Genomic DNA, 26,379 nt, shown 5'->3' with positions numbered 1-26,379 from the left:
CATCCTCAAATTTAGTGAGAGAGATAGAAAAATAAGCAGATTATGACACAATGTAAAGAGTGTGCTTATAAGGTAAACGGATCAGAATCCCATGCTTACTTGCCTGCCTCTGTGTCTGCCATATTATTTTAAGGTGTAAATTTCCCTCCATTCTAAGTTCCTCTAAGATTCTGTAGTTTTGCTGCTGTTTGTTTATTTTTACTGTTCTTGATTTGAAACCAGAATGATCATTTAATGAAAAAGATGATGACAACTTGAGAGTTGTTTTCTATCCAGAAGAAACAGATGCTTCCCATGCAATAGTAAAAATGAATTCAATACTATTTGCACAGATGGAATTTTGCCTTTGAATTTCCTTTGGGAGCAAGTTCTAACCAGGGCATTGTAATAGGACCTAGCTTTCCAGTACAGTATTAGTGGCAGAGGAATTCATGAAAATGTTTTCCTTGCTACTGCCACTGGAACCAATCTGAGACTTCTCTTCAAGACAGAAAATATTAAATTGCTGGATTTTAAAATATTTTACTTTTATAGAGCATGTGAAAGAGAAAAAAAAAAATTTTGATACCAGTTCAAAGAATTCCGTTTGGACTTTCCCTAGAATTCAGATGGTGAAAAGGAGAGATGCTCTTGCTGAGTTTATTTAGATTGTGATTCAGAGAATGTAAGACAAGCAGCAAATCCGCAGAGACAAGGTAGGGATCAAGCTAGTAAGGTCTAATGCTCACCAGGATTGAGGATTGGACAAGTGCAACCTCTGTTAGTCCATGATTCTGGATACAGTGTTCGCTTTCCTCGTAAGATTTTCAGTTTGGTGGATTTTAAGACTTTTTTAATCTTCACATTGACCTCAGCATGAGATCCTTTATCATGAGCTGATAAGATCTTTATTTTTAGCACTGTAGGAACACAATTCCAAAAGTAAAAATGAATAGAATTTCATACTACTCTTTGAACTTTGAACAACTTAGATATGCATTTCAGAGCATAATGGAAATGTGAACTAGTGATTATTATGTGGAAATATGCTTTAAAAATCATTAGGGATTAAGAGGTATACATTTCTATGTATAAAATAAACAAGTTACAAGGATGTATTATACAACACAGGGAATATAGCCAATATTTTATAATAACTGTAAATGGAATATAACCTTTAAAAATTGTGAATCACTAGTTGTACTCCTGAAACATATAATATTATATATTAACTATATATCTCAATAAAAGAAAATCATTAGGCTCATTGATTTTACACTAACTTCATCCAATGTATCTATATTAACTATCCTCTTCCTTCTTAGACATTTTCAACTGTTACTTCTTTCCATATCACTATGTTAAGAGAATATCAGCCATTTGTCTACTGAAAATAAATCTTAAGCACATTCAGCTATCAAATCTGAAAAGAAAAAAGATGCACAGAAAGTAGAATTGTTATCCTGGCTTTTATTTAGATTCTGACTATATTATACTCTATGGCTGGCTTTGTATAATGTTATGACAAGGAGCAAAATGTTATTGCAGGAACATATTTTACATAGTCTAAAGAGATTAAATATTGGTTACTTTTCTTCCCTGGTGTAAAATTCAAGCTGACTGGGATTAGGAAGCTGTCCTATGTGATGGCAGAGCTCCAGTTACATGATCCTATTATACTCTTCCATTTATGAAATGGATGTGGATAGGGATTATGTATATTTTGGGCTGTATAAGTTATGGAATAATAAAAGACTCAGACACTAGTCAATGATATGTCGGCAAGATAAGGCATCTTTAATATATTGAAAGTGAAAGTGTTAGTTGCTCAGTCATGTCCAATTCTTTGCAACCCCATGGACTGTAGGGACTGTAGTCCACCAGGCTCCTTTGTGCATGGAATTCTCCAGGCAAGAATACTGGAGCAGGTTGCCATTTCCTTCTCCCGGGGATCTTCCCAACCCAGAGATTGAACCAGGGTCTCCAGCATAGTGGGCCAATTCTTTACCATCTGAGCTACCTATACTTAATAATAAGAATAAAACCATTTAGAATTTAAAGATAGTAACAGTCTTTACTTAGGGCAATGACATTTTCCTTTGTCCATACACTTTATTTTCTGGGTATTTGAAAGTTAGAGGAGTAGACAGAGATGGCAGGGAAAAAGAGTCAGGCAGAGAGCTATATATTTCCAGTATATTTCTCCTTCCCTCCTACCACTTACTGAATATCTAGTATGTGCAAGGAAATGTGCTGTGTGGTTTTCAAAAATCTCATTTCATGGGGAAGATGGCATCATCCCTGTTTTACAGATGAAGAAGTTTGGAGATGTTAAGCTACCCACCCAATAAACCAGAAATAAAACCCACATACTGAATCCAAAGCCTGAGCTCTTAATCACTGTGAATACACTGCTTTAAACTGATTTCTGCTTAGTAGTACTACTGGCCAAGGAGTCATTTAAGTGGCTAGAGACTTTCCTTTTAGATTAATAAAACAAGAATCATTCATAGGAAAGGACTACACGTCAAGATTTTGTTGTTGTTGTTGTTGTCTGCCCCTTTTCCACACAGTAGGATAACCTTGCTTTTGCTCTAAAAGCCTCCTACTCTCACTAAGACATTCAAAGCCATCTCTATTAGGAAAATCTAGGTCAAGACCAGAATACCGTATTTACTACTGTTACATAAGACTAATGCTTTGATTTATTGAGAATGTCATAAACCAGGCCACTCATGTCCTTCAAAACTCTTTGTACAGGTAGTTTGAATAGATCCTTGGAAGCACTCATGGACTTCAGACTCACCATATGAGTATTTCATTCCACAGAATGCCTTGGAGTTTCCTAACACCTGTTCCTTACATTCACATTTACCTGAAGAAAGTAAATGAACATGGTGTTAGTAATTTGGAAACAAAGTAAAAAAAAAAATCAGCAAGTAAATCCAAGTGGCATAACCTTTTAAGACTTGAGTGATTAGTACAATATAATCCATAAAAAAACCATGAAAAGTCATTTAAAAGAAAACTATTTTAATTGAATTAGTTATCATCCAACAAAGTATTGACCTAAGAGAAATATAGAAAAGTAGAAACAATGATATATTTTAATGCTTGTAACTGATGTAGATGTATACAGAGATGTGGGAAACATTGACATATTGGTTCTAGCTAAAGTTTCTTGAGAAATCAGAGCACAAGATTTGCAAGGTGAAAATCATAGTAGGATTAAATAGTGGGAAAGATAAATCAAAGGTGCTTAAAATGAGCTGTTGTGATTTGTTCAATAATACTGCTTATCTTCTAAACAAAGCAGAGGATTGCTCATGCAGAAATTGTAGCAACCTGAGTGGATACCTCATGGCCTTTGATGATTCTACCAAAGCAGGAGAGTATGGTAACTACCATGTTAATTGAACTCCAAATGCTAAGTTAGCTACAAAAGCCTAATTGAACTCCTAATGCTAAATGAACTCCAAAACCTATTTGAACTCCAAATGGCATATCTTTTTAAAAAATTATTTATTTATTTATTTGGCTGTACTGGGTCTTTTTTCAAAGTTGGCTTAAATCTCAACATTCAGAAAACTAAGATCATGGCATCTGGTCCTGTCATTTTATGGCAAATAGATGGGAAAACAGTGGAAACAGTAACAGACTATTCTGGGGGGGCTCCAAAATCACTGCAGATGGTGACTGCAGCCATGAAATTAACAGACACTTGCTCCTTGGGAGAAAAGCTATGACCAACCTAGACAGCATATTAAAAAGCAGAGACATTACTTTGCCAACTAAGGTCCGTCTAGTCAAAGCTATGGTTTTTCCAGTAGTCATGTATGTGAGAGTTGGACTATAAAGAAAGCTGAGCACCGAAGAATAGATGCTTTTGGACTGTGGTGTTGGAGAAAACTCTTGAGAGTCCCTTGGACTTCAAGGAGATCCAACCAGTCCACCCTAAAGGAAATCAGTCCTGAATATTCACTGGAAGGACTGATGCTGAAGCTGAAACTCCAATACTTTGGCCACCTGATGCGAAGAACTGACTCATTTGAAAAGACCCTGATGCTGGGAAAGATTGAAGGCAGGAGGAGAAGTGAACGACAGAGGATGAGATGGTTGGATGGCATCATCGACTCAATGGATGTGAGTTTGAGTAAACTCTGGGAGTTTGTGATGGACAGTGAGGCCTTGTGTGCTGCAGTCCATGGGGTCACAAAAAGTTAGACACAACTGAGTAACTGAACTGAACTGGGTTTAGTTGCAACACATAGGATCTTTGCTGGGGCATGTGGGATCTTTCAGTTACAGCATGTGAACTCTTAGTTGTGGAATGTGGGACCTAGTTCCCTGACCAGGGATCAAACCTGGGCCCACTGCATTGGGAGCACAGAACCTTAGCCACTGGACCACCAGGGAAGTGCCCTCCCCGCCACCAATGGCATATCTTATTCCTCAGTGTAATGCTCTTCTCTTTAGCCCTTCAGCCTATAAGAACATGAGTAGGGAGGGACATCATAGGGGTAGGAGAGTGGGAGGTACAACCTATTGAATGTAAGAGAGGCTCAAGGATGTATTGTACAACATGGGGAATATAGTGAATATTTTGTAATAATTGTGAATGGAAAGTAACCTTTAAAAATTGTATGAAAATAAAAAAGGGGGAAAAAGAAAAAACTTTTTTAAAGAACATGAATAGGTCTGTTATTTGAAAACCTTTTCTTGGCTGCTTTCCAATACTCCCTTTTCATATGCTAAGAAATCAGACATTAAAATTTGAATAAATCTTTCTTGATTAGGCCTCAGCCCAGATGTGTTTTCTTAATAGAAATCTGGAAGAGGAGGAAAACCTATTTAGTTATACAGGGTTGTTAGAATGTTTCAAAAAAGAAGTATTATTTATAGTTCTGTTGTACTAGTTAAAGCCAGTTAAGTGAAATTTTCATCTGATGTTCTCCATCTCACAAGACGTGGTAGAAATTAAGAGTATCTTCATATAGCGCATTATATTCCTAGGTATGGAAACATGGCAGGTAAATAGATAGGTAAACAAAGTTGGAGAATTTGAAAAACCATTAGAAAAACAGAAGAAATCTTTCAAAAGCAATTGTTCAAACATAGAATTCAGACTAAGTAGCATTAAGGCACAAAATTAATGGGAAAGATTTTTCCTTTTCAAATGCTAAAAAGATAGATAAAAACAACTTCATATTATCTAATCTTTCCTACCTTCTTTCCTGTTGTAAACTGAAGTGACACCAATTAAGAAAATGATCTTAAGATTGTTAAGTGAAAAAAAATCATGATACAAAGTTGCTGATATCGAGTGTTTCTCATATTTGAGTTCTTGATTCTTGAAAGGTCCATAATTCTCTGTGAGAATGCATTAAAACTGTGGTTTCTTAACTCTACTCCAGCCACACTTGCCTCTTTGCTGTTTCTTAAATAAGCCAGGCCTAGGCTTCCCAGCGGAGAAGGCAATGGCACCCCACTCCAGTACTCTTGCCTGGAAAATCCTATGGACAGAGGAGCCTGGTAGGCTGCAGTCCATGGGGTCGCTAAGAGTCGGATACGACTGAGGGACTTCCCTTTCATTTTTCACTTTCATGCATTGGAGAAGGAAATGGCAACCCACTCCAGTGTTCTTGCCTGGAGAATCCCAGGGACCAGGGAGCCTGGTGGGCTGCCGTCCATGGGGTCGCACAGAGTCGGACACGACTGAAGCGACTTAGCAGCAGCAGCAGCAGCAGCAGCAGGCTTCCCAGGTGGTGCTAGTGGTAAAGAACTGCCTGCGAATGCAGAAGACATAAGAAACTTGGGTTTGATCCCTGAGTTGGGAAGATCCCCTGGAGGAGGGCATGGCACTCCAGCATTCTTGCCTGGAGAAATCCCATTGACAGAGGAGGCTGGTGGGCTACAGTCCCTAGAGTTGCAAAGAGTCAGACACTGAAGTGACTGAGCTGGCACGCACACACAGTCTCACCTCAGGGCTGCTGTACTTGCTTTATCTCCTGCCTAAATTCCTTCCTCTATCTGTATAGCTCATTCCCTTACCTTCTTCACCCTATTTAGAAGTATGTCCCTCTCAAGTCCTTCTTTTCCTCCATCACTGCTTTATTTTTCTGTTATACTAAACATCATTAAATATTTCATTTATTTATTAGCTGTCTTCCTCTGCATGAATTTAAGCTCCTTAGAGTTTGAGATTTTTGTCTGTTCAATTACTCTATTTGCAGCACTGGCACATAGCATAGGGTACTCAATAAGTATCTGCTAAAAGAATGAGTTTATAAAGAACACCTACAAATTCGTAAGAAAATTACAAATAGGAAATTCACAGAAAAAGAAACCTGAATGTCCCAGAAGTCATGAAAAATTACTAATCGGGAAAATGAAATTAAAATGGCAAGCTCCCATTTCACACCCTTCAGATTGGGAAAAATTTAGAGGTTTGATAACATTAATTTTAGAAGTCCAATAAATATTAACTGAGTTAAACTGCCTGAGTGAATGAGTTATGATAGTACTTGGCCCTTTGTATATGCTGTATAGATATTTGCGAAATACAAAGTATTAGTGAGGATGAACAACAGGATGTCATATTTTGATGGTGGAATGCAAATGGATACAACCACTTGAGAGAGCTATTTGGCAGTAAATGATAAATTTGACAGTAAGCACTCTTGCAACCCAACAAAATTCCAGTTGAGCTATTTCAAATCCTAGAAGATGATGCTGTGGAAGTGCTGCACTCAATGTGCCAGCAAATCTGGAAAACTCAGCAGTGGCCACAGGACTGGAAAAGGTCAGTTTTCATTCCAATCCCAAAGAAAGGCAATGCTAAACAATGCTCAAACTACTGCACAATTGCTCTCATCTCACACGCTAGCAAAGTAATGCTCAAAATTCTCCAAGCCAGGCTTCAACAGTACATGAACTGTGAACTTCCAGATGTTCAAGCTGGTTTTAGAAAAGGCAGAGGAACCAGAGATCAAATTGTCAACATCTGTTGGATCATGGAAAAACCAAGAGAGTTCCAGAAAAGCATCTATTTCTGCGTTATTGATTATACCAAAGCCTTTGACTATTTGGATCACAACAAACTGTGGAAAATTATTAAAGAAATGGGAATACCAGACCACCTGACTTGCCTCTTCAGAAATCTGTAAGCAGGTCAGGAAGCAACAGTTAGAACTGGACATGGAACAACAGACTGGTTCCAAATCGGGAAAGGAGGATGTCAAGGCTGTATATTGTCACCCTGCTTTTTTAACTTATATGCAGAGTACATCAGGAGAAACGCTGGGCTGGATGAAGCACAAGCTGGAATCAAGACTGCCAGGAAAAATATCAATAACCTCAGATTTGCAGATGATACCACCCTTATGGCAGAAAGTGAAGAAGAACTAAAGAGCCTCTTGAGGAAAGTGAAAGAGGAAAGTGAAAAAGTTGGCTTAAAACTCAACATTCAGAAAACGAAGATCATGATATCTCGTCCCATCACTTCATGGCAAATAGATAGGGAAACAGTGGAAACAGTGAGAGACTTTATTTTGGGGGGCTCCAAAATCACTGCAGATGGTGAGTGCTGCCATGAAATTAAGACACTTGCTCCTTGGAAGAAAAGTTATGACCAACCTAGACAGCATATTAAAACGGAGAGACATTACTTTGCCAACAAAGGTCTGTCTAGTCAAAGCTATGGTTTTTCCATTAGTCATGTATGGATGTGAGAGTTGGACCATAAAGAAGGCTGAGCATTGAAGAATTGTTGCTTTTGAACTGTAGTGTTGGAGAAAACTCTTGAGAGTCCCTTGGACTTCAAGGAGATCCAACCAGTCCATCCTAAAGGAAATCAGTCCTGAATATTCATTGGAAGGACTGATGCTGAAGCTGAAATTCCAATACTTTGGCCACCTGATGCAAAGAACTGACTCATTTGAAAAGACCCTGATGCTGGGAAAGATTGAAGGCAGGATGAGAAGGGGATGACAGAGGATGAGATGGTTGGATGGCATCACCAACTCAATGGACATGAGTCTGAATAAACTCTGGCAATTGGTGATGGACAGGGAGGCCTAGCGAACTGCAGTCCATGGGATGGCAGAGTCAGCCACGATTGAGCGACTGAACTGAACACTTGAGACCCAACAAAATAAGGTAGTATCGTAGAACAGGGATCAGATAATAAACATTATAGACTTTGCGAGCCACAGGGAAAAATTAAAGATTTTATGTAGGTATTTATGTAACCACTTAAACTGTAACTGTTTAAACCTTAGAGCAGTTAGCTTTCAGTTCAGTTCAGTCACTCAGTCGTGTCCAACTCTTTGCAACCACATGAATTGCAGCACACCAGGCCTCCCTGTCCATCACCAACTCCCGGAGTTCACTCAGACTCATGTCCATCGAGTCGGTGATGCCATCCAGCCATCTAATCCTCTGTCATCTCCTTCGCCTCATGCCCCCAATCTCTCCCAGCAACAGAGTCTTTTCCAATGAGTCAACTCTTCTCATGAAGTAGCCAAGGTACTGGAGTTTCAGCTTTAGCATCATTCCTTCCAAAGAAATCCCAGGCCTGATCTCCTTTAGAATGGACTGGTTGGATCTTCTTGCAGTCCAAGGGACTCTCAAGAGTCTTCTCCAACACCACAGTTCAAAAGCATCAATTCTTCTGTGCTCAGCCTTCTTCACAGTCCAACTCTCACATCCATACATGATTACTGGAAAAACCATAGCCTTGACTAGACGGACCTTTGTTGGCAAAGTAATGTCTCTGCTTTTGAATATGCTATCTAGGTTGGTCATAACTTTGCTTCCAAGGAGTAAGCGTCGTTTAATTTTATGGCTGCAGTCACCATCTGCAGTGATTTTGGAGCCCCAAAAAAGTAAAGTCTGAGGTTTCCACTGTTTCCCCATCTATTTCCCACGAAGTGATGAAGCTTTAGCCTGCAGAATAGTATAAGGCATGCTAGATTTGGCCTGAGGGCTGTAGTTTGCCTGATCTAGTGGAATTCCTTAAGTACACAATATAACATATGTAGGAAAACATTCACAGTAGCACTGTATGTAATAGTAGAAAATTGGAAATTGGAGATAACCTAAATGGCAAACAATGGGAGAATAAAAATGGATAAATCTAAAAAAATGAACACATTTAAGTAAAAATAATTTTAAGAGGTAGGTAACTTATCATGTACATAAGATTTTTAAAATATTACATAATATACTAATTATATACTAATTACATAATATACTAATTATATTTACTATGAAAGTGAAAGTGAAGTCGCTCAGTCATGTCTGACTCTTTGCGACCCCATAGACTGTAGCCTATCAGGCTCCTCAGTCCATGGAATTTTCCAGGCACGAGTACTGGAGTGGGTTGCCATTTCTCCATTGGATCTTTCCAACCCAGGGATCAAACCCGGGTCTCCTACATTGCAGGCTGATGCTTTATCATCTGAGCCACCAGGGAAGCTCACTATTTACTATATATATAGTAAAATAGTAAAAATATGAAAGTGAATGGTGAACACCAAAATTCAGGTTAGTGGTTTTTCTGTGGCATAAGAAAGGCTAATTGAGTTTGTAGATTGGTACACTTAGGGCTTCAAATATATCTGTAATATCTTATAATTTAAATGAAAATATGGCTTCCCAGGTGGCACTAGTGGTAAAGAACCCATCTGCCAATCCAGGAGACACAAGAGATGTGGGTTGAATCCCTAAGTCAGAAAGATCCCCCGGAGGAGGAGATGGCAGCCCACTCTAGTATTCTTGCTTGGAGAATCCCTGGTGGGCTAAATCTATAGGGTGGCAAAAAGTTGGACACAACTGAAGTGACTTAGCATATAATTATTGCAAAATTAAGATTTGATAGTATTACAAGGTGTTCATATGGGTGTTCATATCACAGTTTTGGTGTTTGTAATGTTTAATAATAAAAATATTTTAAAACTTAATTTTAAGTTTTATTTGGATGATTTGGTGATCACTTTACAGCCAAATGCTGACAAGATTTTTTGTCCACATTTGTATTTTTGATAAAAGTAAGTTGGTGCTAAATAGAAACACTGGATTTTCTATGAGAAAAGAATACAGACAGGATGAACCCAGAAATTATGTATTCACACCAATATTACAGCATGCTCCTCAAATGACACAGCCGATAAACATCACAGCAAAACTGAATCAGAAGAAAGAGTAGTATAGACTTGATAAGCTCAAAGAATCATCTTTATGTAGTAAACAGTGTTTTGACTTCAGTAAAAATAATTTTTCATACTCAATTAATGTTGTTAATATGAATTTTATTAGTTTTATTTGGCTTATATTTAGCTTATAAAATTACTTTTGTTTTAGAGTTGTAACGAAGCTATAAACATAAGGCATTCATAGCTAGTTTTTGCTTTGTACATACTGAGTTACACTAGGTCTATAAGAATATTTTTCCTTTAAATGGATCTGTACATTTCCATCAAAAGAGTATATTTTAGAGAGAAGGAAACACACCAAAGTAATAAGAGTGGGATGGTGAGATTTGGGTATTTTTTTTACTGTGATATTTTGTGTTTTCCAATTTTTTTACTCTAACTATATGTTATTCTACCAATAAGAAAATTTAAAAAGCTTGTTTTATATTTAATAGTTTTATACTTATGGGGTTCACTACCTGGTTAACCTCAGAACTAAAGCATTCCCCTTATAAGATCCAAAATCTGTTCTCTGATTTATCATGGATCACTGCTACTCAAGACCAGACCCAGAAATATCACCTCCAATTATACCTCTTGTCCCACCTGAATGTCGAAGTGCAGAAAATCCTTGCTCATCCTTCCACTCCCAGGCTGGCTCACTCTTATTGTGCATGGAATGGAAGTCAGGAACTTCATGATACCAGTCTATGTCTGTGCTGCTAATAAAATAGAAATGATGAAGAACGTATTAAGGAATTTCTTAGAACTTAAATGAAATGAATATAGAGATTTAAACCTTGTCAAAAATCCCAGGGATGGGGGAGCCTGGTGGGCTGCCGTCTATGGGGTCGCACAGAGTCGGACACGACTGAAGCGACTCAGCAGCAGCAGCAGCAGCAAACCTTGTCAGCTATCTTCCTATCTTTTCACTTTTCAGAAATAAATAGTATCATAAAGGGCCTATTGTTAAAAAGAATAATTCATCTTGCAAATGAACCAGACCATCTCTAGAATCTTGCAAGCACAATTTACTTGACTCTGCAATTTGACAAAATTCTTTAAAGAGATATGAAACTACATCTTTGCTCCTCCAGTGGCATGAAATTTTCCAGAACACCATCAGATCTTCAAAAGAATCTGAAAGACGCAGAGACGAGAGCAAGGGCCATGCTTGTTCACCTGCTGAGGCAGTCTCCTGTATGAGGGTCGCAGCTCCCCGCACAGTCACAAGGCCGGCAGCCGTAGTCTCCGAAGCCCCAGTACCCCACCATACACCTCTCACAATGTGGCCCTGCCACCCCAGGCTTGCAAGGGCAGTCACCATTGCTGGGGTCACAGAAGGTCACCGAGCTGAAAGGAAGGGCAGCTGATCCAACTGGATGACAGGAACACACTACAACAGAGAAGACACAGAAGCACCAATGAGTGAACCGGTTATCTGCAGAGATTGGTCCCCAACTGTTTCCTCTCACCACACAGCACATCTCTGAGGCTCCTCCTTTACCCACTTCATGTATGCTCAGCGAGTGAAAGCTAATTAAACTGCAGATGAGAAGACATCGTCAGAAAAGCACATCTGCTGCTAAACCACCTAATGTATCATAAAATTAAAGGCATTACATGAATGGCTTTTTGTCTGGCATGATGAGGATGAATAAGCAAAGAAGACAAAGAAGAAGCAGTTAGTGAGAAAGAAAAGAAGTCATGAATGCATGGTGTTCTGGAAGCCGAAGCTCCACGGAGGCGGGCAACATCAACTATGTGAAATGCTGTAAGTGCAAGCAGATGAGGGGCAGGGATGGGTCACCGCACCTGACAGCATGAAGACCACTGGTGTCCATGACAGGAGCAGCTTCAGTGGAATAGTGAGCAGTGAACCTCACTGAAGAAAACTCAGGCGAGAACAGGAGTAGAGGACTTTGAGCATGAACACAGACGGCGCTGTTGAGAGCTTTTCTATAAGGGCACAGAAATGTGGTGGTAGCTTAAACTGGAGACAGGAACTGAAGTGAAGGTTTCAGTTTTTGTCTGTTGTATTTGTTTTAAGATGGGGGAAATTACAGCAGGCTTGATGTTGGTGGAAAAGATCCAGTAGAAAGGGGAAAATTGATGAGTAAAAGAGAGATGGGAGAATTTTTAAAGGGATATTTGGGCATACTTGGGTAAGGATAAAAGGATGGGATTTGGTATAGAAGAGGAGGTGTTGGCCTTGGGTAAAAGCATAATTAGTTCATTGTAATAAGATGGAAGGCAGAGCATGTGGACACAAACGCAGGGAAGTGGATAAATGCCACGGTGGGAGCTGGGACTTTTCGTCTGACTGCTTGTTTTCTGGATGAAATAGAAAGCTGTCATCAGGTGAGAGAGATGACGAAGACTGGGAGTGGGAAAGTGACTGAGAGACTTAGGAAGTGAAGTCTAATTGCCAGCAGCATAAAGGGCACCTTTTGAGATTAGTAGCATAAATTTATAGTGACTTCAGACAAAATGATTTGTTGTTTCTTCAGTTCTGTACAATTAGGAGAGTTCAGATGTGGCATAGGAAGAAAGCTTGATTTGATTGGCTGAATGTTTGTGTCCTTCCCACTACATTTGCATGTTGAAGCCTAATCCCCACTGTGATGGTATTAAGAGGTGGGAGGGCCTTTGGGATACAGTTTAGGGGAGATGAGATTGGTGCCCTTATAAGGGACAAAGAGCACAGAGCTCTCTTTCTTGTGAAGGATGTGAGGCAACAACAGAAGTTGGCAGTCTGCAACCTGAAAGAGAGCTCTCACCAGAACCAGGTCATTGCTGGCATCATATTGCAGACTTAAACCTCCAGAACTGTGAGAAATAAATGTTTATGTTTAAGCCACCTGCCTGCCTGTCTGCCAAGTCACTTCAGTTGTATCCAACTCTTTGTAACCCTGCGGACTGTAGCCCGCCAGACTCCTCTCTCCCTGAGATTCTCCAGGCAAGAATACTGGAGTGTGTTGCCATTTCCTCCTCCAGGGGATCTTCCTCGCCCAGGGACTGAACATGTGTACCCTGTGGCTCCTGCTTTGGCAGATGGATTCTCTACCACTGAGCCATCTGGAAAGCCCTTAAGCCACCTAGTCTATGATATTTTGTTATAACAGCCTGCATAGGCTAAGACAGCTCTAGACAGACTGGAATCTATAATCACCATTTCTGCAAGGTCTTTATATTAATCAAGAGTCCTTCTCCTCAGCCCTATGGACAGAGAAGCCTGGTGGGCGCGACTTAGCACATATGCAATAGCCGATTAACAATGCTGTGACAGTTTCAGCTTCCTTGTTTCACGCCTTCCAGATAGTTAACCACTCTTTCTTCTACACTGCCTCTGTTCTTTGTATATATGTCTATTTTGTGTGTATCACAGTGTATCATTATTATTTGTTTATGTGCCTGTCTCCTTTATTACTAGACTCTGAACTCATTGACAGAAGTGTCTTTATCTTCTTATGTTGGCTTTCTATACTCCAGAACAGAGTCCAGAATACAGTAGATGCCCAAACAATACAGTATTGTAAAGTAAAATAAAGTAAAATTAAAAAAAAAAAGAATTTATAGAATTGACGTGTAGGTCATTCCAGGCTGTGGGAGTCATATGTGAAAGGGCCTGTTTGGGGAATGTGAGAAGTTTAGTGTGTGTAGAGTGTACATTTAGGGGAAAGCAGTTGGAATTGATACCATTGTTACTGCTTAGTCACTAAGTCATGTCTGACTCTGCGACTCCATGGACTATAGCCTGCCAGGCTTCTCTGTCCATGGGATTTTTCCAGGCAAGAATACTGGAGTGGGTTGTCATTTCCTTCTCCAGGGGATCTTCCCAACTCATGATGCAGAAGAAAAAGTGTTGAGTTAGGTTTGGAGCCAGACCATGGGGCAGAACCTAACCTAAGAAGCTGAATTTTGTCTTATGGGTATAAAGAATCATGCACACTAGTTTCCTCAGCTTGTCTTTTGTTCTTGCTCTGATTGACTCTGCCTAGGTCAGATGTCCCGGAGTAGGCAATGGCACCCCACTCCAGTACTCTTGCCTGGAAAACCCCATGGATGGAGGAGCCTGGTGGGCTGCAGTCCATGGGGTCGCGGGGAGACGGACATGACTGAGCGACTTCACTTTCACTTCACTTTGGTGACATCATAAAGAGACTACAGTAGGGAGGGGCTGATATCAGGGAAACCAAACAAATGAGAGAAAACAAGAGACTGAACTAAGACAGCAGATGAAGGAACAGGAGAAAAGGTTGGATATGAAAAACTTTTTAAATATTGAATTGCTAGGATTCAGGGGATGGATGATGAGGAAGAATGCATTGTTAAGGGACAACAGAAACTGAGGACGATTTTAAGGTTTCCAGTTTATGAAAGTGAATAGGGCAGGCTGGGGTAGGTGAATCCATGTTGGGGCAGAGATAAGGAAGAGAGGGAGAAAAAGATGAGTTCAGGGTTAGACATACTGAGATGTCTGAAGAATACACTAATAAGTTATACTGTGTATGTATGTGCTTAGCTGCTCAGTCATGTCCAAATCTTTGTGACCCCATGGACTGTAGCCCACCAGGCTCCTCTGTTCATGGGTATTCTCCAGGCAAGAATACTGGAGTGAATTGCCATGCCCTCCTTCAGGGCATCTTCCCAACTCAGTGATCAAACCCAGGTCTCCCACATTGCAGGTGGAATCTTCACCATCTGAGCCACCAGGGAAGCCCAATAAGTTATACCAAGCAACTGGAAATAATAATCTGAAGTGTAATAGAAGGTTGGAGTAACAAATACAGTTTTGAGAACTGTCAGCAGATGGGAATTGAAACTAGGACTACTGGATGAGATTTCCCAGAGATAGTATACAGAGTAAGAAGATAACCGAAGTGGAACACTGGTGAACACCCACATAGTCCAGGCAGTGGAGGAGCAGATAAGGACCAGATAGAAAGGGAGAAGAATCAAGTAGGTGTTATTATGGAAACCAAAGGGTGAGAAAGTTTCAAGTGATTAACAATGTCAAACAAAGCAGAATGTGTAAGTCACATAAGATATATAATAGGACAGTAATGCTGTCAAACAGGAGGGCATTGGTGACCTGGAAGAACAGGATCTGCAGAAATGGAGGTATTAATGGTATAGTATTCTGTTCAGCAGAGAAGGCAATGGCACCCCACTCCAGTACTCTTGCCTGGAAAATCCCATGGACGGAGGAGCCTGGTAGGCTGCAGTCCATGGGGTCACTAAGAGTCAGACATGACTGAGGGACTTCACTTTCACTTTTCACTTTCATGCATTGGAGAAGGATATAGCAACCCACTCCAGTGTTCTTGCCTGGAGAATCCCAGGGATGGGGGAGCCTGGTGGGCTGCTGAATATGGGGTCACACAGAGTCGGACACAACTGAAGCAACTTAGCAGCAGCAGCAGCAGCATTCTGTTTAGATCTCCTTCATTTTGTTAAGCCTATAATCATTAGGGTAGTAGTTTTCAAACCAGCAGGAATGTGAGAAGTCTGCAAAAATTCTATATATGTTGTATCTGTGAAACATACCCTTCCTTTCCTCTCTTATACTCTCCTTGGTTGAGAACCACTAAAATAAGAACATGGAATATTGCCCTTTTTAAAAGCAAAAGGTATAAATTATCTTCTTGGGACTATTTATTTATTTGCTCACTCAATCAACATGTGTTAGTTAATAATTCTAATGTTTATTTTTTGGGCTCCAAAACCACTGCAGATGGTGATTGCAGCCATGAAATTAAAAGACGCTTACTCCTTGGAAGAAAAGTTATGACCAACCTAGATAGTATATTCAAAAGCAGAGACATTACTTTGCCAACTAAGGTCTGTCTAGTCAAGGCTATGGTTTTTCCTGTGGTCATGTATGGATGCGAGAGTTGGGCTGTGAAGAAGGCTGAGCACCGAAGAATTGATGCGTTTGAACTGTGGTGTTGGAGAAGACTCTTGAGAGTCCCTTGGACTGCAAGGAGATCCAACCAGTCCATTCTGAAGGAGATCAGGCCTGGGATTTCTTTGGAAGGAATGATGCTAAAGCTGAAACTCCAGTACTTTGGCCACCTCCTGTGAAGAGTTGACTCATTGGAAAAGACTTTGATGCTGGGAGGGATTGGGGGCAGGAGGAGAAGGGGACGACCAAGGATTAGATGGCTGGATGGCATCACGGACTCAATGGACATGAGTCTGACTGAACTCCGGGAGATGGTGATGAACAGGGAGGCCTGGCGTGCTGCGATTCATGGGGTCACAAAGAGTCGGACACGACTGAGCAACTGAACTGAACTGAACTGAATTGATGAAGTATTTGTAGTTTACAAAACACAACTACCCCTTCGTCAAATATTTAATGTCCTTCATACTATGGCCCTAGCCCACTTTCCTAGTTTAACTTCTCATTACTCTCTTGCGTATAGCCCTTATTCTAACTGAATGAGATGAATTCTTGGAGTTAGCCTTTATTCTAATTAAGTGGAATCCCAATCTTTCCTGCTTTTGTACCTTTATGAATCCCAATAGGGAAATCTTTCCTCCTACATCTATTTTTCAAAATTCTACACATCCTTTAAGATCTATTCAAGTGTCAACCCTAAAGGTTGTCTCTGGAAGGCCATGGTCAAAATGATTCAACGATTTGGAGTAGTGGAAGTGTTCATGGTAGGAGCCCTGTTTGCATCTTTCTTATAAAGACAGAACCTCACGGTTGAAATTCAGTGATATAGAAAAGGTGCAGCACCCTTCCCGCTGCAACCCCCTCCCACCCCACCAAGTATGAAGCCCAAAGCAGCCATTCCATTTATCCATCTAATGGGCAAGTTTACCTTAGAAATCATTCCCTATTTCAACATAGTTGAATATGATTTCATCCTTTATTTGAAACCTCTTAGTGCATTTAAAAATAGCATAGTTATAGCTCTGCTCACTTCTACTTTGCATTTCAGACAGTCAGGTGTCTACTTTTCTCTCACCAACCAGTATGTAAATTCCTTGAAGGTGAGCATGGGTTTCCCTCACCTACCCCCTGAAGTCTTCAGTGGAGAGACTTGGGTTCAACTCCAAGCTAAATTTTTTATCTTTATGAGCCTCACGTTTCTATTTTACCAGGTTGTATTAAGAATTAAATGAGTCATAGCATATGTCCCTAGGACTTAACAGGCAGCTAGCAAATAGCAGATTCTGGCTACTCAATATAAGACTGTTTATTTGAATTAAAAGGCAGTGATGAAAAAGCTATTTACAAAGGGCAGCAGAGGAAAACACCATAATAGACATTGCTTGAAAAGATAACAGTGTGTGTGTTTGTTTAAGGCAGCATTTATTTATCTGTTCATTTATTCAATAGACGTTTAATGAGCACTTACTGTGTGTTAAATACTGAACAGACTCCCAGGCACCGATTTGGTATTTTTGGCTCTTAAAGATATCCAGAATTTACAAGAATAATTATTAGAAGATTAAAAAAAACTTATCTAATGCAAGGAGAAAAGTAAACATTCTACCTCTAAAACACTGAGTTTTTCAGACCAACTTTATTTCGGTTCATACAGTTATGGTGATCGCTGACATTAAATCCCCTGATATTTTTTCTTTGGGTTGGGTTTTGTTATGAAAACATTAGGCATTTTCTCTTGATAGAAAAGTATTTTTGATTTTCATTTGTTTTTAATTAAATAACTTGGAGAGATTATACAGTATGTAACATGAATGTATCAAAATGCTATGTGAAGATGTTTTAATTAAATCCCATAATCCAATAGAAACATTTTATCATTTTGAGGTGATTAAACCAATAGTTACTGTATCACTCAGTTAAGTCAAATTAGTTCTTGACAGCAGACAGGGGACCAGAAGAAAGACAAGGCAGGACTGACCTATTGTATTATACGGTATTCCACCACTACCACCACTATCTTTTACTCTTGTGGAAAAATCCAGTCCTTTCTAGGATTTGACCTCTCTGTACTGCCATATATTTAAAAACCTACACACATTTCAGGAATGGCCAGAGAAGAATGTGATTCTATTACACATGCTAGTGGATTTCTGTCAATGTGACTTTTCACATAATTAAAAGATAAAAATACCATTTGGAAACTATGCAGAATTAGCTCCAGGCAAAAGCCCCTGACACCTTTCATGGCATACTTTTTCAGACTGCACACTGAGGCTCGCCTTGCATACCTCTCTCCTGAAGTCTCTATGGCAAGCAATATCTGTTACATACATAATCTACATTTCTTATTTTCTTCCAAAATGGAAGTATATTTTCTCCTTGTTTGGGAGGAGGAGGGACGGTTCTTCTTAGATTCTGGTTCAGGTTATGATCTTCCGACATAAACAGTAAGTGGTTGGCTTGAATTTTAGAATCAATAATTTACTAATTATTGTAAATCAATAACTTACTAATTGTTGACCCTAAAAGTCAACCCAAACACTTACATTTTATGCATTCATGATGGTGAATATCAAATTAAAACCAAGGGGGCTTTCCTGGTGGTTCAGTGGTAAAGAATCCACCTGCCAATGCTGAAGACGTGTGTTTGATCACTGGTCTGGGAAGACCCCACATGCTGCAACCAAGAGTTCACAGGCCACAACTAAGACCTGGAGCAGCCAAATATATAAATTTAAAAAAAAAATTAGAACCCAGAGTGACATAAACCCTTGATTCAGTTTTGTCTTCTCCTTGTTAGACATAAAACCTAAGAGTAGAGATTGGACTAACACCATATACTATTATTCTAGTTTTAATAATTAGTTTCATTATCATTTGGGGTTATTCAGCTGTGGTAAAGGGTTCCCGACAGCCAAAACGGTGCTTTGAGTAGTACAGATATACTGAGTTGGCCAAAAAGTTCGTTCAGGTTTTTCTGTAACATCTTCTACAAAACCCTGAATGAACTTTTTGTCCAACCCAATATTTAGGGGCTATGTGGCCTATCTAAGTAGCAAATTATTACTGGAATAATTATTAATACCACTACCTCCCAAAAGAAAATTCACCCTAGGCTGCTCTCATACAACCATATTGACAAAGCAAAATTATTAAAAAATGTCATTTTAATTCCTCATTATTGTCACAAGATTTCTTTAATAATGAAAACAACTTATTTTAAACAGTATGTTCTGTCTGGTATGTCCTGTTATAAGAAAACATGACACAGTAACACAAAACTTCCAGAACAGATGAGACAGAGGAAATGAGTACTTCACAAAAGATTTCACAACAATTTTCCTTCAAATAATGAATTTAGATAATTGCTAAATGTTGCACAGATCTTATTTACAGATACGTATTAGTAGCACCACATCTATTTTGGGATGTATTGTCCCTCCACAGAGCATGTTACAGACAAGAGTGAGGAAATAAGGCTGTTTTTTTCTTAGAAAAGGTAACCACAAATAGAACAATGGATGAACATTTTTTAAATAACCTTGTGTATATATAAGGCTCTGAAACTAATATCTGTTTCAATCACAAAGGCTGACGATAAATACAACTGTTTGGAAAGTACCTGTAATGTCTCAGGAAGATATTACCTACAATACAAAGACAATCTAATAGAGTTGGTAAGGGCAAAAACCTAGAGTCAGATTAAGAGTTCAGATTCTGGTTATGTGGCTTACCCCTACCCCTTATATAACTGTGAAATTAACCCCCTCAAGTCTCAATTTTCCCATTCATGAAAGAAGAGTAATAATACCTATGCTACAGAGTTGTTTCTTTGAGGATTAAATGAGATAATGTATATATGTAGCAATGTTTCAGGCATTTAGTGGCACCGTATGATTAGGTAATCACTGTTCTTGTTATCTGCATGAAACATACCGGCTTTAAATGTCCACCATTTATTCATTTATTCATCAAACCTTTATCAAAGAGTTATTGAGCTTTAGTGTTAACATGAACTATGCTAGGAGATGAAGATACAAAGACAAATAGAGAGTTATATCTCTTCAGCTGCTGCTGCTGCTAAGTCACTTCAGTCGTGTCTGACTCTGTGCGACCCATAGACAGCAGCCCACCAGGCTCCCCTGTCCCTGGGATTCTCCAGGCAAGAACACTGGAGTGGGTTGCCATTTCCTTCTCCAACACATGAAAGTGAAAAGTGAAAGTGAAGTCGCTCAGTCGTGTCCAACTCTCAGCGACCCCATGGACTGCAGCCTACCAGGCCCCTCCATCCATGGGATTTGCCAGGCAAGAGTACTGGAGTGGGGTGCCATTGCCTTCTCATTATCTCTTCAGAGAAATATGCAAATAAATAATTGTTTAGTCGCTAAGTCAAGTCCAGCTTTGAGACCCCATGGACTGTAGCCCTCCAGGGTCCTCTGTCCATGGGATTTTCCCAACAAGAATACTGGAGTGGGTTGCCAATTCCTTCTCCAGGGGATCTTCCCATGTCTCCTGCACTACAGGTGGGTTCTTTACCACTGAGCCACCAGGGAAGTAAGCGTTAGAACAGAGGAAGACCAGGGTGCAAGGAAACACAGAGGAAAGAATAAAACTGCCTCATTAAAGATATGTGTTTTTTTAAGCAAATTAATTATCTAACTGGCTTTCAAAACAGGCTGAAATTCCTTGCTTTGCACCTGGGAGGAACCAGTGGCAAACAGCTTTATTGACTAACCTAAGTCCTATAGGTTACTCACCCTGTTACATGTTCCCTTCTCTGTTTAAAAGAAAATTAATCAGCTATTACTCTTATTTTGTGGATCAAAGTATGTTGAGAAAAAGTAGGGTATTATCTACGGTCCTGCTGCTTATAGGAAGATACCCTGCAATGGAATGTAGGACAAGAGTCACAGCTATCAATCTGCATGAATATAATAAGCTTGTCAACATGGATACAGAATGGCCAGGAACATAATGGAAGAGCCATGGTTTCCTTTATTCTGATGGGGTTGCTAAAGCCTTTGGTGGTGGAGACCACTGCTGCCTTTTCACCTTTATTCCCATTTTCAGTGCAGCTCAATGAGTCTACGTATCATTCACTCAAAGAGTGATCCCGGAGGCCAAGTGTGGGAACCACGTTGGGAACCACAGAAACCACCTGCTGAGTTTAGCATCTCACCTTTTTTAAAATTGTCAGGACTTTTTAGTGTTACCTGATGGCTCTAGCTTTTGCCATTTTGTTAGTAAAATTTACACTGGGAGAAAAATACCCTGGAAGTATTTGCTCCTGATTTAGCTTTTCTAAAAACAGAACTCTAAGGTCAAGGCTCTCGGCTGGGAAAGAAGCTGCTCGTGAAGCCTTTTCACCACAGCTCAGCAACCATGCCTTCAGTAGCACCTTCCAGCCTCCCAACATTGTTTTCTCCGGAAAAGGCCAAGGCCCTACAGAATTTCTGATGGGGAATTTCTAATACCAAAGTCATTTCAAAAGTTGCCCAGCTTCCTGCCAAGGTTCTTAGAAGAAACAGGAAATGACTTTGAGATGCAGCTCCAAACAGGAGACAGTATGAACTGTCACTACTATATTAAGTGTGAAGTTAAGCATTAGATAAAATGAAGTTGTCTATCTTTTGACATTATTTTCTCCTTTCCTTCTACTATCAACTATTTTTTTTTCTAGTGGATGGATAGCTATAAAAAATAAACAAAAAATTTGTACATGAACTTTACTCAAAGAAAATATGTTTTACCCCTTTATTCTCCTAAGGAGCATGTTTCTATTCACTTTCTAAGTGTTATACACATTGTGTTCAAAGATAGCTAGTTCCACAATATTCAAGGTATATGTTCATTTAAAAAATTACACTAGAATAAACTTAGTAAGAAAATAATCTAAATTAAGATTTAGATTATTTTGCCTATCAGTTACTAAAATGCAATGTCTCCTGAATTGTACCTCCCACACAAAAGATAGAGATTCATTTATGCCTGAGATTTATCCATTCTTGCCTCTACTGAATGGTTTTTAAAAATAAATGGAAGGTATTTAAATATATTTCCTATCTGTCTTCTATAAGCTTTTAAATGAGTAATGCAAATAAATACAAAAGTCATGCCCTTTATTTATTTATTTTTGGAATTGAATTGTTTGGATATAATCCCACTGGATTCTTATTTTATTTATTTATTTATGTATTTATTTTTGGCCATGCTGTGCAGTATTCAGGATCTTAGTTCCCCTACCAAGGGTCAGTCCGTACCCCCTGTAATGCCCCCTGCAGAATCTTAACCACTGGATTGGCAGAGAAGTCCCCAGGCTGTTTATTTTTAATGCTTTACTATATGACCACTGCTCAGACCCTCAGTTTGATTTCTGTATCATTCCTTTCCTGTTTACTAGTTGTAACTGAGCCAGTTCCTATTTATTTCTGGGTATATCTAAGAGATCTTAGAGAACTAATAGCTGATTTTATATTCCTGGGTTGCTACTTTAGTTAAAATTGAAGGAAGTACTTTTGGGTGTATAGACAAATTTTACTATGGCAAAACTTTTTGGTACATTTTTGGACACTGTATTTGGAGAATTTCGTTAGATTATACACCATTGTCTTTTTGTTGAAGACAGCCTTCTGTTCAAGTACCATCCACTTAGTCATCTCTAACTCCTTTTTCCTTTGAAGAAAGAATCCCTGTGGACTCCATTTATAGTCCCTGCTAGACTGTCATGGTACCCCTTCCTTCTTAATACTTAATGTAGTTTTTTTCCCCTTAATGCAGTTTTTAATTTACACATTTACTTGGGTAAATTTATTTATAGCTTGTTCACATGGAGTTAGGGATTCCTGTTTTGCTATTTATACCATGAATAGGATAGACCAGTCACATGACAGGCACTGGGTAAATCTGTGTTGAGTTTTTTTTAAATGGGTTAATTATAGTCAGTTAATAAAGGTCAGTTTTCATTCCAATCCCAAAGAAAGGCAATGCCAAAGAATGCTCAAACTACCACACAGTTGCACTCATCTCACATGCTAGTAAAGTAATGCTCAAAATTCTCCAAGCCAGGCTTCAGCAATACGTGAACCATGAACTTCCTGATGTTCAAGCTGGTTTTAGAAAAGGCAGAGGAACCAGAGATCAAATTGCCAACATGCGCTGGATCATTGAAAAAGCAAGAGAGTTCCAGAAAGACATCTATTTCTGCTTTATTGACTATGCCAAAGCCTTTGACTGTGTGGATCACAATAAACTGTGGAAAATTCTGAAAGAGATGGGAATACCAGACTACCTGACCTGCCTCTTGAGAAACCTGTATGCAGGTCAGGAAGCAACAGTTAGAACTGGACATGGAACAACAGCCTGGTTCCAAATAGGAAAAGGAGTACGTCAAGTCTGTGTATTGTCACCCTGCTTATTTAACTTCTATGCAGAGTACATCATGAGAAATGCTGGCCTGGAAGAAACACAAGCTAGAATCAAGATTGCCGGGAGAAATATCAATAACCTCAGATATGCAGATGACACCACCCTTATGGCAGAAAGTGAGGAGGAACTAAAAAGCCTCTTGATAAAAGTGAGAGAAGAAAGCAAAAAAGTTGGCTTAAAGCTCAACATTCAGAAAACGAAGATCATGGCATCTGGTCCCATCACTTCATGGGAAATAGATGGGGAAACAGTGGAAACAGTGTCAGACTTTATATTTTGGGGCTCCAAAATCACTGCAGATGGTGATTGCAGCCATGAAATTAAAAGATGCTTACTCCTTGGAAGAAGAGTTATGACCAACCTAGATAGCATATTCAAAACCAGAGACATTACTTTGCCGACTAGGGTCCACCTAGTCAAAGCTATGGTTTTTCCTGTGGTCATGTATGGATGTGAGAGTTGGACTGTGAAGAAGGCTGAGCGCCGAAGAACTGATGCTTTTGAACTGTGGTGTTGGAGAAGACTTTTGAGAGTCCCTTGGACTGCGAGGAGATCCAACGAGTTCATTCTGAAGGAGATCAGGCCTGGGATTTCTTTGGAAGGAATGATGCTAAAGCTGAATCCAGTACTTTGGCCACCTCCTGCGAAGAGTTGACTCATTGGAAAAGACTCTGATGCTGGGAGGGATTGGGGGCAGGAGAAGGGGATGACAGAGGATGAGATGGCTGGATGGCATCACTGACTCGATGGATGTGAGTCTGAGTGAACTCCGGAAGTTGGTGACGGACACGGAGGCCTGGCGTGCTGCGTTTCATGGGGTTGCAAGGAGTCAGACACGATTGAGTGCCTGAACTGAACTGAACTGAATGACTGATGGTCTTCTGGCCTCCAGTGTAATTTCATTATGATTTTTCACCTCACTGCCATCTCTATAGGATATTGTGAAGGCCTAGAAGGTAGAAGCTACGTCTTTTCATCTCTGTTTTCCCCAAAACCTAGGACCATGACTGACCCATTTTTAGGACTTACTCAATCTCTATTGAATGAATGTGCCTCTCAGTGAGCAACAATCAGGAAATTATTTTATGTTTTCAAGAACCTCCTAAAAGGCTCATACTATTTCTTTTACAGGTTTTTAGTAACACTAAGATATTAGAAACCAAACAAGCAGAACAAATTGATAAAAAATGGAAATGGTCAAATAGAAGAGAATATTCTGAATCTTCCTAGAGGAAGGCTGTTCCCTGCATGAGTGCAAGACTGCGTCCTACATTTAATGAGTCACTCAGTCAAATAATATTATTTATTATTTGTAAGAAAAGTTCTTTATTCTAACTCTGTGGGAGACATTCTCCACCCATAAATCCTCTCACTGGCAGCAAAATATTTTTTCACATTAATCAATCTGAAATTCCTTTCCTCACTTTCAAGCAATTATATCTAATTATTACTCTTTGTTCTAGGAAATTCAGTTCTTTTTTGCCACTCCCTATGTAAGCTGGTAAAGAATCCACCTGCAATGTGGGAGACCTGGGTTCGATCCCTGGGTTGGGAAGATCCCCTGGAGAAGGGAAAGGCTACCCAGTCTAGTATTCTGGCCTGGAGAATTCCACAGACTATATAGTCCACGGGGTTGCAAAGAGTCCGTACACGACTGAGCGACTTACACTTATGTACCTTTATACCTTTCAAGTATATGTAAAAAGTTGTATTCTCCCTGAGCAGTTTCCTCATTGATCTGAGAATATTTATTCTCTTCCATGTTTATTTATTAGTATCTCTTTTCCTGATTCTTTTTTTGGTCTATCTGAAACTCTTTCCATTTATCTTTACCTTTGTTATACTAAGTTTAAGATAAATGCAGTTCTTAAGGTCCAAGAATATAAGTATACATATATAATTTCTGATTCTATCTGCCTTTGTTTACTCTTTTTGTTTTCATCAGCTAGGTCACAATGTGGTGTGGAATCAAGTTCTTTGGATCTTAACAGGTCTTTGGATCAAAGTCTTTGAGAACAGATGAACCTGAGTTCAAATCTCTGTGCTGATCAGTTGTGTGAACTTGGACAAGTTATATAGTCAATTTAAGCCTTGATATCCTCAATTATGAAATACAATAGATACCACCCAACTCATAAAGATTGCCAAATGGGAAAACTTATGTAAACTGCCCAGCACAGTGTCTGACCTATAGTAGCCACTCAACAAATGCTAGTTCTCTTCTTTATAGCCTGTCTAATTTTGTCGAGGTTTTCTGAGAGTTTAAGTATTTTATCATTGTTTGCTTGATTGTTTAATGCTTCTTCTCATCAAATGCAAAATAGCATATTATTTATTTATTCAATGAATTGTCCTAGAGACATTTTAGAGAACAACAGACTGGTTCCAAATTGGGAAAGGAGTACATCAAGGTTGTATATTGTCACCCTGCTTATTTAACTTATATGCAGAGTACATCATGCAAAATGCTGGACTGGATGAAACACAAGCTGGAATCAAGATTGCCAGGAGAAACATCAATAACCTCAGATATGTAGACGACACCACCCTTATGACAGAAAGCAAAGAAGAACTAAAGAGCCTCTTGATGAAGGTTAAAGAGGAGAGTGAAAAAGCTGGCTTAAAACTCAACATTCAGAAAATTAAGATCATGGCATCTGGTCCCATCATTTCATGGCAAATAGATGGGGAAACAATGAAAACAGTGACAGACTTTATTTTCTTGGGCTCCAAAATCACTGCAGATGGTGACTGCAGCCATAAAATTAAAAGACACTTGCTCCTTGGAAGAAAAGCTATGGTAAACCTAGACAGCATATTAAAACACAGAGACATTACTTTGCCAACAAAGGTCTGTCTAGTCAAAGCTATGGT

The 26,379-nt window shown here is 39.4% G+C and overlaps 1 protein-coding gene and 1 non-coding gene across 6 annotated transcripts in view; both read right to left on the bottom strand.

Annotated features, from left to right (window-relative positions):
- Positions 1–26,379, bottom strand: part of NTN4 (netrin 4) — a 127,504-nt gene that overhangs the window by 6,164 nt on the left and 94,961 nt on the right. Inside the window, exons 6-9 of one of the 5 annotated variants that reach the window (XM_040232788.1) lie at positions 11,355–11,568; positions 10,767–10,894; positions 2,786–2,854; positions 729–899 (exon numbers count right to left, since the gene is read on the bottom strand). In XM_040232788.1, coding sequence (XP_040088722.1) covers positions 729–899; positions 2,786–2,854; positions 10,767–10,894; positions 11,355–11,568 — 582 coding nt within the window. The remainder of the gene's footprint in view (positions 1–728; positions 900–2,785; positions 2,855–10,766; positions 10,895–11,354; positions 11,569–26,379) is intronic. The other 4 variants (XM_040232789.1, XM_040232790.1, XM_040232791.1 and 1 more) reach the window with 4 other exon arrangements.
- TRNAG-CCC lies at positions 4,323–4,395 on the bottom strand. The gene has a single exon. It is a non-coding gene; the product is annotated as a tRNA-Gly (tRNA).

This window comes from Oryx dammah, unplaced genomic scaffold (genome assembly GCF_014754425.2).
Source record: "Oryx dammah isolate SB20612 unplaced genomic scaffold, SCBI_Odam_1.1 HiC_scaffold_29, whole genome shotgun sequence".
Taxonomy (NCBI): domain Eukaryota; kingdom Metazoa; phylum Chordata; class Mammalia; order Artiodactyla; family Bovidae; genus Oryx; species Oryx dammah.
The sequence above is the reverse complement of the archived record's forward strand: the minus strand, read 5'-3'. Positions and strand labels throughout refer to the sequence as shown.